At 35.8% G+C, this 12,497-nt stretch overlaps 1 protein-coding gene across 1 annotated transcript in view; it reads left to right on the top strand.

The window, feature by feature from the left end:
- LOC136039751 (DNA-directed RNA polymerase III subunit RPC1-like) overlaps window positions 1-12,497 on the top strand; it is a 96,416-nt gene that overhangs the window by 24,024 nt on the left and 59,895 nt on the right. Inside the window, exons 6-8 of the mRNA XM_065723600.1 lie at window positions 3,128-3,276; window positions 9,133-9,429; window positions 9,842-10,059. Of these exons, the coding sequence (XP_065579672.1) occupies window positions 3,128-3,276; window positions 9,133-9,429; window positions 9,842-10,059 (664 nt within the window). The remainder of the gene's footprint in view (window positions 1-3,127; window positions 3,277-9,132; window positions 9,430-9,841; window positions 10,060-12,497) is intronic.

The raw sequence follows: 12,497 nt of genomic DNA, 5'->3' as shown, positions 1-12,497 counted from the left end.
TGTACTGCGTAAAAGATGAAAGGGTAGAAAAAAACACGTAATTTCATGCATTAGCTTCTAGAACTGTTTTTTTTATTATTAAGTCGAAGTTGTTTAGTCAAACTTGCAAGAAATTACTTAGAATGGTATTAAAGGGAAGTTACTCTAATGACCAGTATAGACATCTTAAGAGCCACGAACACGGCTTGTAATTATCAAAATAACTACAAAAGAGAAAAGGATTTGTATTTGTATGTTGTTGCATGTTGTTGTATGTTGTTGTATGTTGTATGTATGTTATTTGTATGTTAGGATTTTTGTAATTTTTGTGTAATAGTTGTTTGTTTTATATGTTTTGCGACGGCCTATGGGCTTTAAGCTAAAATAAATTTTACTCATATGAGGTGATATTAAATACGTATATTGAAAAGTTGGGATAACATAATTATTTTTTTTTAAATCATCCAAACTGAAACTTATCAACTGAAAAGGATTTATCATGGACTACGATCTGCAATAATTTTTTGCTTTATACACCTTTTCAAGGAACTAGACAGAAATTTGAGCATTTCATCATGTCAGACGGTTTGTGGTTATGAACTGTAAGCGTGGAGTGACTCAGCCCAATAGTAACTGATACTCTAAAAAGTGGAATTAAATAACAATAGATATATTAAAGAACTGACTTTTTGTACTGATTTTACCCATCAAAAGCTACAAGCCTGATAAAATTTGCTTCGTGTTAGAAAAAAGGGAGGGACACCTACTAAAAGTCATAAAATCGTAATGGAAATCACAGCATCAGGGTCAGCGTATCACAGAACCCTACTCTACAAGTTTCAAGCTGCCATCTGCAAAAACGAGAAATCTTGTAATATTTGGTAGAAGAAAGATCATGGATTAGTGTTTGTTTATTTCAAAGGGTAAGCTCAGCGTATCAAACTATTGGTCCTAGAAAATAAGGGCTGAGCTTATTCGAACGGAAATTAAAAGTTTTAGTCCTCTTTTTAACTTACTAAAAGAATTAGCTTTCTTTTTTTCAATCTAACTAGCATTCTATCACGACCTTTCCCCTCCAAAGGTCATCGGATCAAACTTTCGAGATAACCATTTTGTTCAGCTTAGTTGAAAGGTGTAATAACTATGCCTTTGGAGATGTCATTACCCCCCCCCCCCCCCCACAACCCTCGGGAAAGGGGCTGTAAGTTATGCAATTACTTATTGCTTACATAAAATATTATATTTATTGTATATATTATATCTAAACGTTGGAGAATCTTATTGTACTGATCGCGATGGCATCAGCTGCGTAGAAGATCAAAAGTCACCCTGAATTTCTGTGAACAGTAATACCACTTTCCTTCCACCCGAAATTATGTAGTAAGGACTGCATTATTAAGGACTTCCTCCGCAAAAGTACTGTTCATAGAGTATTTTTGCTAAATTTTCAAAATTTTGTTTAACATTTTAATTCATAAGGAGGAAAACCGAAAAAGTGGGACGCTACTAATCAATTTATAGTTGTTTATAAACAGTTGTAACTGCATGAAACTTGGGGTTAATACGGTTGGGGTAGGTCTGGGTAAGATTTGAATAGCAGTCTGAAGTTAAATTAATTTTTTTTCAACTCAATGTAAGGAGCAAAATTAAAACTTAAAACGAACATATTATACTGTATATGAGGGAGGAGGGCTGTCCCCTCCTCAATCACTAGCTCTATACGCTAAAGTTTCATTTTTAACTAAATTCTTTAAGGACGACTCCTAAAACACAAGATTCTTTGAATGGGAATAAGAAGCTTGTGCTAAGTACTCAATTCTTCAGCTTAGCGAGTAAGGGATTGAAAAGGGGACATGGATTTATTTATATGGGTCATTTTGATGGACTTTATTCTAAGGACACAGTAAAGGCTTTGGGACAACATAGAATCAAATGGGAAGGTAAAACTCTTCTAGACTTAGATTTTGCATGTGATTTGAGTGTCCTAGATAAAAATATTACCAAAATGAATGAGTTTTTGAGTGTTCTGGGACTTCAGGGTGAAAGAGTTGGTTTGCAAATTAATGTTGAGAACGTAGACTAGAATTAAATAATAGTAAAGGAGTGGTGTTTGGTGACGAGGGGATCAATTAAGTGCATAGCTTAACATACCTGGATAATTTTATTAGTAAAAATCATGCATGCAGTCAGGGCTGTTCAAAGGAAGTGGGGGTGAACCTAGGCAAGGCGCCCTGGGAGCCGAGGCGGGGGCACCGCGGCTGGGGTTTCTCAGGTTTTTATATTTATATTTGGGTCAGGAGAGGGTACCGCAACTAATTTTGCTCCAGGTGCCACCAGCCCTAAGAACGGCCCTGCATGCAGTGAAGATTTAAAAAATAGAAAAAGTTTTTGACAACAGGAAGATGAATCTGCGAACCGCGATTGGGATATTATGAGCTATAGTGATGATTGTGGCCAAGTACGGTTCTGAAGCGTGGGTCCTTTACAGACGATGAAGAATATATTGTATGTTTCCCAGAGGAGCTGTCTACAGATTGTTTTCGGTACCCGTTTGATTGGCCGTCCTTCAAACAGTAAGTTGTACGAAAAATGTAGTTCTGTCCCGCTTTCTCGGGCGATAATGAGCAAAAGTTTGAGTTGACTTGGACACGTTTACTAATGAAGGATGACTGATTGTCCTTTCTGACCCCCCATGTAAAGCCAAACTCTGGTTGATTATCCCCAAATGTGCTGGAAATATGTTCCAAAAGGATTTAAAGAAAAATGAAACTTCTCGAGAGGGTTTTTAATAGATTGGATTGGAGGAAAAGTGGGTAGTTGTTTTTGCTTCAGGCTGCATGGTGTTCGAGTGATTTGTTGGTAGTAGGAGAAGTATATATATTTAGGCCAATATATTCAAAATACGTGACTTATATTTTACTTTCTATGTAAATTACGGGTTATGACTTTCCTATGAACTTGATTACGATCAGAAAAAGAGTGCCAAAACAGTTATTTTGTTCTTCTTTTAAAATCTAGATTTTTGTATTTGACTCTGTGTCGTACAAACAGGGTGGTATGTTGATTTTATTGTTGGCTCTTGCTTTTCTATTTTAATGTTTTTACCACGACTAAATTTATATCTTGTTTGTTTGAATTTTTAATTTAGATTTGACAGATGTGATGAAATTTTGAGAAGTCTTGCCATAGGGACTTTGGAGGTAATGCCTGGACGGACAGCTGATGAAACAGCTGAAGGGGATATTTTGCAAACTCTCTCCAGAATTCGAGATGATCTTGGAAAAGAATGTATCAAAGGTAAATATGGAAGCCCATATAAATTGAGGTTTAGTTGCCAAATCTAAAACTGAAAATCTAAAAAAACAGAGAAAAGTATTAGAAATATCCATCCCTTATCTCGATTGATGTATTTTTGTCGGGTGCTTTTTTTGTATTGTTACTGAACCTGTATACTCTTTTTAAATATGTGGGTTAGAAATGAACTAATTGATTAATTAATATTACTAGTATTACTACTAGTAACAACTCACCGCCGCACCAAGCCACCTGAGGCTAACACAGCTACGCACTCTCCTCCTCGATTACAATTTGTTCAAAGTCGTTCTCTTTACACCCTCCCAGTTCCCATTTCCTTTAAATCTTTCTTTATGACATCGTCCCACCCCAACCGCGGACGACCTGATTTTCGTTCAAAGGAAAGGCAATAGCCCTTGACGGTTTGCCGAAAAGGACAATGTTTGGCAACTTGTTATCCTTCATCTGCAGAAGGTGCCCAACCCATCTCAACCCTTCTCTCAATATAGCCTTAAGCGGGATTACCGTCTAGGGCAATAGCCCTAGACGGTTGGCCAAAAAGGACAATCTTTGGGAATCTGCTACCCTTCATCCGCAGAAGGTGCTCTAGTCATCTCAACCTTTCTCTCATTATAGCCCTAGAAAGCGGAATTGAGCCACACTTTTCGTACAGACTACTGTTTGAAGTACTGTCAGTCAGTCGGGCACCCAAAACAATCCGTAGTCATTTTCTGAGGAAAACATCCAGCAAATCATCATCCGCGTTTTGCAGCGCCCATGCTTCAGAGCCATATTTGACGACTGCCATCTCTGTAGCTTCCATAATTCTGATTTTGGTTTCTTGCTATTCTTCCAAACTTTTTTTAACTGTGAGAAAACACCCCACGCCTTGGGTATTATACTTCTAACATTTTCACTGCTCCCACCGTCTTTACTAATAAGACCACCAAGGTAAGTAAAGCTGTCCACCTGATCAATCTCTTTGTTACCCAAACATAAAAGGACTGAAAACTAATAAGGCTCCAGTTGCTGATAGTGTGATAAAATAGTTCCTTAAATATGGCGTCTCTGAGGTTAGAAATAAGCTACTGAAAATTATGAGTAAGATTTTAGAAAAAGGGAAAGTACCTAGCGATTTCAGAAAAATCTTAATCAAACCATTGTATAAGAAAGAGTGAGCGTGGTAATTTTTGAGGCATTAGTCTGGTCCCTGTTTGGTAGCAAATTACTTAGTAATATGATACTTTTTAGGATGAGAGATGCTGTAGAAGTGCCTGAGCTATCAAACACATTTGGTCCTCACTTTTATAGATTATGAGCAAGCGTTCGACTTTGTTGATAGAAGAGTTTTAGCAAATGTTTTATCGTTGTATGGTATACCAGACAAATATATTAAAGTGATTAGTGCTATGTACGAGAATAATACTGTCCTCACTACTTATATACTGATAAAGTCCTCACCTTTATAGCGTCAACACTAATGAGGTCCTCACCTTTATAGCGTTCGACTCTGTTAATAAAAGAGCTTTAGCAAATTTATTATCCTTGTACGGTATACCAGACAAATATATTAAAGTGTTTAGTGCTATGTACGAGAATAATACTGTCCTCACTACTAATATACTAATAAGGTCCTCACCTTTATAACGTCAATACTAATAAGGTCCTCACCTTTATAGCGTTCGACTCTGTTAATAGAACAGCTTTAGCAAATGTTTTATCCTTGTATGGTATACCAGACAAATATGCTAAAGTGATTAGTGCTATGTACGAGAATAATACTGTTCTCACTACTAATATACTAATAAGGTCCTCACCTTTATAGCGTCAATACTAATAAAGAGCTCGCCGTTATAGCGTTCGACTCTGTTAATAGAAGAGCTTTAGCAAATGTTTTATCCTGGTATGGTATACCAGACAAATATATTAATGTGATTAGTGCTATGTACGAGAATAATATTGCTGCGATTAAGATAGGAATTGAGGTCGGCAGCTGGTTTCGTGTTAAATCAGAAGTTAATCAGGGTTGTGTATTATCGCCCTTTATATCGATCATTTTGATGAGTTTTGTCTTAAGAAGCACAGGAAAGGGAATAGGAGACGACGGAATCAAACGAGGAGGAAAAACCCTCTTTGACTTGGATTATGCTGACGATTTAAGCATCATAGATAAAAGTTTGAGCGAACATGAAAGAATTTTTAGAGGTTTTGTGAGTCCAGGGTGCTAGAATAGTCTGAGAATAAACGTTAAGAAGACTAAGTCACTAAGGCTAGGAATAAATGAAGATGAAAAGTTGACGTTGTGTAGCGAAAAGATTGACCAGGCGGGCACCTTAACTTGCCTTGGTAGTGTCATTAGTAAAGATGGTGGGAACAGTGAAGATATTAAAAGTAGAATAGTTAAGGTTCAGGATGTTTTTCCACAGTTAAAGAAAGTTTGGAAGAATAAGTAGAAACCAAGATTAGAATATTGGAGCTTCCAGTGATGACACTTATCAAGCGTGGCTCTAAAGCATGGGCGCTCCAAAAAGCAGATGAAGATTCGCCAGATGTTATCCAGAGAAATTACCGACGGATTGTTCGGTGCATTCGGCTGACTGACCGTATTTCAAACAGTAGGCTGTATGAAAGGTGTGGTTCAGTCCCGCTTCCCAAGGCTATAATGAGAGAAAGGTTGAGATGGCTAGGGCACGTTTTGCAGATGAAGGATAATAGATTTCGAAAGATTTTGCTTTTCGGCGAACCGTCTAGGGCTAAACGGAAAGCAGGTCGTCCGCGGTTGGTATAGGAGGAAGTTATAAAGAAAGATTTGAAGGAGATGGGAACTTCCTGGGAGGGTGCAACGAGGGAGGCTTTGAATAGATTGGGATGGCTGAAGAGCCTGCGTAGCTTTGTTGTCCTCAGTTGGCTGGGTGCTGCAGTGAGTTATTAGTAGTAGTAGTAGTAGTAGTAGTAGTAGTAGTAGTAGTAGTAGTAGTAGTATTGTGGCGATTGTAGGTATCATTCAAAATTCTTTTTGGTCTATGAAACAAAAAGAAGAACCATGATGGGAGTCAATCGAATTGACTCCCAAATTTTGTATACCTCGCATTGGTTAATGTGCTATGAATACAAAGCTAACAACATGCTTTACTTTGACATTATATTTGCCTCGTTCTTATATCAGTCTATATTGAATGTAGTATACTGCTTCCCCGGCTTAGCCAAATGGTTTAGCCAGCCTCGGTTTAGCCTGCTTCCTCGTTTTGTACAGTTTCCTCGGCTCAAACGATATTCAAAATTTCTGTTCTTATTAGACCAATACTTTTGTTGTCCCTTCTTTTAATTGCACGGCTCATTCGTATTCGTTTGTTGAAACAGCTACCGTAACACACAAAAGTGAACGCTAAATTACGCTACTTTTACAATCACAAAATGGTCACTAATTAGATACACTTAGGAAATATGGTACAAAGGAGTTTGCGAATCTGTTCGTATGGCACTTGACTGGTTCTAGTTTGTTGTAATGCCTAGTATGTCTGCTGATTGATGCGGATGATGGAAGTATGGACTGGTGCTTCTCGTTAGTTAATAGTAATTTCCCAAATTTCATTATTAGCCCACAGGAGACCAAAAATTTTTGGTATTGCCACAAAAGAACCAAAAAACCCCGCAAAAATAAACATAAAAGTATAAAATGATGCAACATTTTAAAATAATGAATCTGTGCTAGCAATTTTTTTTTTTCAAACGCCCGCCCCTTTAAGGTTCATTCACAATGAGATTTTACTAATAACATATCAAGATAGCACTAACTTGACCCAATCCGATTTTTCATAGAATTTACTGATTAGCCGAAAATTTTTATGAAAGAATCTGATTGGCTCAAACTAGCGCAATATAAATCTTGGAATTGCTAAAATCCCGACTTTGTGAATGATCATTTCCTAAGCTTTCTATATAAATTGCCTCGCTTTACTAACGCAACTAAGATGTGAGAATTTTGGTTGTCAACCTTTCACCGGCTCCATATAATCTAATAAGTTTTACTGCGTGGAACCCTGATTTTAGGGCTTTTGTCTATACTGTAAAATGGCTATTTTTCAGAAACAAACCTTCTCTTGAAATAAATTATGAATTACCCATCTCTAATCCAAAAAATAAAATTAGCAATGCTTTTCATTAACAATAATCTAAATATTAGAAATCTGTTGATTCCCAAAACCATCTGCGTCTTTAAAGGAAAGTTATGCATTCTTAAGGCGTATGGTGTCATATGTTTTTAGCTTTTTTCTTACCCACTTTTCTTATTTTTTTAACTTGGCAACTGTTCCGGATCAATGCATGGTTCGTTCTCTGCATGATCTTAGAGGTATGAATAATGATTTCCTAAGCTTTCTATAATTGCCTCGCTTTGCCAGCTCAACCTAGATGTGTGAATTTCCGTTGTCAGCCTTTCATCAGCTCCACTTGATCTCGAGGAAATCAAGAAATCTCGAGGAAATCTCCTCGAGATTTCTTTTACCAATGGTTCTCTATGTTTTGTTTTATTAATTTACGTTTGTTTTCTTTTCTTTTCCCTTCTTCTTCTTTTCTTTTCTTACCTTATATTTCTTTTCTTGATGATTGAATGAATACTGTCACCCGTTACGGGCAGTGCTCTCTTAGGGTGTAGTTAGTTTATAATGTGTGATTTGTTTTTTGTTAATAAACGAAATTGAAAAAAAAAATTGATCTAATAGGTCTCACTGCGGGGAGCCCTGATTATTATCTCTGATTTTTAGTCCCCTCATATTGATTAATTGCCATCTAATTATTGACTGTAATAATAATTAATTAGGTGATATTAATCAGATAATTGATATTAATTAGATAATTACAAAACTAGATAATCCTTTTTCCTCAATTTAGCCGAATAACCCAATTTTTCCCCAATCGAAAATGGTTAAGCTGTTTTTACCTTCTGTTTATTATTTTTTTTAAATATATTTATTTTGTCCTTTTTAATGTTAATTAAGAGCTCTTACATTTGAGTTTTGGGATTGACAAAGTGAATTCCTGATCCAAAACATGTTTTAATAGCCTAAAGAACTTGATAACTCAAAGACCTATAAACTAATAGTATAAGTTTTGTAAACAAACCTTAACCTTCCATCTCCAATATCATGTTAATCTTACGCTATATTTTTTCATCTTATAATATCTTTATAAGATAGATTTAACTGCTTAAAACAATAGCTTTGTCGAAATAAAAACTATTTATATAGTTCAAATCTCTTTTAAAAACTGAGTTAGTATTACGATGTATTTCAAAAATACCCGTATTTCGAAGTTAGCTTTGGTATGAATGATAGACTGTTGATAAAGAAATGTAACAGTTAGGCAGAATGTTTTACACCAAGTTTTACGATAAATTTTACTGTCTGACAAAACCATACTTCTAGGTTTTCGTAAACCTAAATGTATTTTGCTTGATTCTAAAGGGTTTTTGCAACAGGGCTTTACTCAAGATGGTGATGAGTGACTCTAAATGTTTGAACATCGACATAAGTCAGGCGGCCCTTTCTGTTTGTCTACGTAAACTAAATGACGCTGCAAGCTCCCTCTCTCAAATCACATGTACGTCTCATGGCTTGAACCCCAGGTTTGGAGGGGTGCATATTGCACTCCTCCCCCTTTCAGATGAATCCAAAGTACAGACACGCTACGGCAAAATTGGATCGTTTGTAACACACAGGCTTTCAGGTGTTATGTTTATAATGTCAGCTTCCTCGCAATAATGCTTCTTTTCTGGTAAATTATATTTATGCCACTACAGAATTACATTATCTCAAAGTTGCACAGTTTCAGGTTCCTCTTTTTTATTTTATTTTATTCTAGAGCTTCCCCGTAATAATGCTCCCCTTATAATGGCGTTAAGTGGGTCCAAAGGATCGAACATCAACATTGCTCAGATGGTTGTTTGTGTTGGTCAACAAGCACTGAACGGCAAACGGGTACCAAACGGGTTTGATGAACGAAGTCTTCCCCACTTTAAAAAGAAGTCCAAGGAACCTGATTCAAGAGGATTTGTGTCGGCATCCTTCTATTCGGGTCTGAAACCCCCTGAATTTGTTTTTCATGCCATGGCTGGTCGTGAGGGTCTTGTGGATACAGCTGTGAAAACTGCAGAAACTGGTAAGTTTGATCTATTGTTTTTTTCAAATATATTAGGAAATAACAGAGAATAGGACCTGACAAAAAACTAGGACTAAGACTAGGAAGCTCAGTTAGTCCTTAAAAGGAAGGTGAAGACAGTATGAGCGGAAAAGAACAGGGGAAATTCTCAGATTATAAAACAAAAAGAAAACGAAAAGTAGACTATGGAAATATAAAAACACGACACAAAGCTGACTTCTTTTTACGTTGTAAAAAGATCCAAAAACAAGAGAAAACAGTTTTTTTTTATAATTTCTGAATATTTACTGGTTATCTGCTAGTTTATAATTGGCTAAATACAAATGTCCTTGATACTCCCCCCTCCCTTGATGAATTTGATCCTAGATAAGCTACTGTAAAATTGCAGAGTCTTAAACACACTTATTTATAGGCTACATTCAGAGGCGTTTGATGAAGTGTCTTGAAGATATCGTCACTGAATATGATGGATCAGTGCGTACATCCTCATCTGATCTGATTCAGATTCGCTATGGAGGGGATGGTTTTGATCCAGTTATGATGGAGACTGAGACATTTCCTATTGATTTGGAGAAGGCTATAGAAAGGAGTTGTCTTCTAATCTCCGATTTACATGGAAAGAAGTTGAAGGTATGTTATGTGGAATTTGTATTCTTTGTTATAAGGTTTTCAAATTTGTATTTTTTTATATCGATTATCTTTCAATTCATATCACTTATCTTGCAATTCATATCAATTTTGCTTTTATGCTCTTTCAGGCATAATAAAATTTTTCCAATGAGTAAACTATTAGCTGTTTTGTAAACTGTTAAGTGTAAACTGTTAATTGTTAAACTAATAAACTGTTAATAAACCGTTTATGCATGCTTCTTTTCTTACTTATTTCTTACTTGTATCACCTTTAATCTCGAATTTGGTTTCTTACTATGTTTCAAATGAACTCCCTTCGAAGTTTTACTACCACCTATTCTATAAAAACCTTATATGCCCCCGGGAGAACTTGCCCCGGGATCTAGGGGGCTGTGTTGACTCCGGAATTTTTGTTACCGGATCTTAGAACTATTTGAACAAAATGGCTATCTCAATATTTTGATCGGATGCATTTGGGGACAAGAGGCCACCCCTTCCATTTGAAATGCCTCTTGAAAAAATAAATAAAACATTGAAGCCTTTTAGGCAATATCGTTCTCTCTGATTTCTCGTTATCACCTTGATTCCCAAATACTTTAATCCCAAATGCTTTAATAAATGTTTGTTTTTAGTATGAAATCCAATTTACGACATACACTCGAATTCAAGGTCGGACATTTTCAACTCTATCCTCATAGCTGAAAAAAATATGTAGGCTATCCTCTTTCTGAGTAACCCCCTGAATGACATTCTTTTGTTATATGTAATGTAAAGAGCAGTTTTTTGAATTATCATTATGATGGAGATGAAACTGAAATTTCTGAAAATTTAAGAAAAGAAAAGAGATTGCTTTCCTATGTTGAAAGGTTTACTTTATTTGATTGGCTTTCGTCTGTTGCGTATTTTTGTAAGCTGATCAAATTATCCTTCAATGTTAAAGAGGCGAATAACCCCGCCGCTTAAAAAGCGAATTAGTGTTAAAATCTCATTTGGGAATTTTAAGGTAGGGAAAATAACGGAAGATTTAATTCCATCTATTTTGTTCTTCTGTGTGAAATTTTAACCCAGTAACAGCGTCTCGTTTTTAATCGATTAATTCATAAGTAAATACACGTAAATTATATTTGAAAACAGAAAATTTTAATGGTGAGTGGTACATCCTAGCGTTGCACATTTGGCAAGCAGAAATGAAACTCGATGTCCATAAACAAACCGGTACAAATCGACCTATGGCAAATGCTATAGATAAGAAGTAAAATGCTAGAAAAGATGTTCCCCGGTTGGAGTCGAACCAGTTGACCCTCAGGTAAACTTCTACCCAGAGACTAAGACATGAGGAAGAATCCTCATGCAGAAAAATGTGTGAAACTTGCAAATCGTCCTGAAAAAGTGTGCTACATATGAAAAACCATTTTTACAAACGATGTAAATATGAAAAACGTCAAAACTATTTTCAGCGTCGAATGACGCTGAAAAATGTATAGGAACAAATTATTTATGTCTATAGCTCTCAGACTCTTCAGCTATTGTCAATAAAAAAAAAATCGTCATTCATTGTCCTGTGTTTGTTTTTATGTTCTTCCGATGTTTTGTTTATGTTCTTCCGATGTTCTGTGTATATTTCTTGATCATATGTTTCCTGTAAACCTTCATTTAGTTGTAAATGAAAATGATTAGTCCAAGGCTAAAAAGACGGTTTTTGATATCCAAATTATTCAGTTTTTGTGCTTTTGATCTCATTGTTTTTTTTCGGAGGGGTTTTATGGGGGGTTTATGTAATGAATGGGTAGAATTAGTTTCCTAAAAAACAACAAAGAAAGAAAAAACTCCATGAAAAACTAAAACGACGCGGATATTTCGCCTGTATGAAAACGAGGCGTCTTCAGCACAAAAGAAACAAAGATAGAAAACTAAAATAAACTAAAAATAAATGAAACCACCACTAATATTAATCCAATACAATTGTCGTAACTGATCCACACAGGTCACAGAAGCTAATAGAAGTACTTCGATGAGTACACCAAAGCAACTCATCGAAGTAATACTCAGTTGCTCTGATGTTCTCATCGAAGCAACTCTATTAGCCTCTGTGACCTATTTGGATCAGTTGCAACAGTTGTATTTTATTAATATAGGCGGAGGTTTTATTTGTTTTTAAGCTTATTTTAGTTTTTTATCTTTGTTTCTTCTGTGCTGGAGACGCTTCGTTTACATACAGGTAAAATATCCGTGTCGGTTTAGTTTTTCATCTTTTCTCTCTACTGGCCGCAGTCTCGTTTGTTGTTTTTCATTAAGTTTTTATCTCTCTTTATTGTTTTTGTTATGGTTGGCCAGTTCGACTTAAGATTTTTTCATTAGTTTCTTCCAGTTTTTGGTATAAATAAAGCTATGCCGGATAACTCTGTTGTCTAGTGTTTTTTATGTATGGATATAATGCT

The sequence above is a fragment of the Artemia franciscana genome, chromosome 20 (assembly GCF_032884065.1).
Source record: "Artemia franciscana chromosome 20, ASM3288406v1, whole genome shotgun sequence".
Classification (NCBI taxonomy): domain Eukaryota; kingdom Metazoa; phylum Arthropoda; class Branchiopoda; order Anostraca; family Artemiidae; genus Artemia; species Artemia franciscana.
The sequence above is the reverse complement of the archived record's forward strand: the minus strand, read 5'-3'. Positions and strand labels throughout refer to the sequence as shown.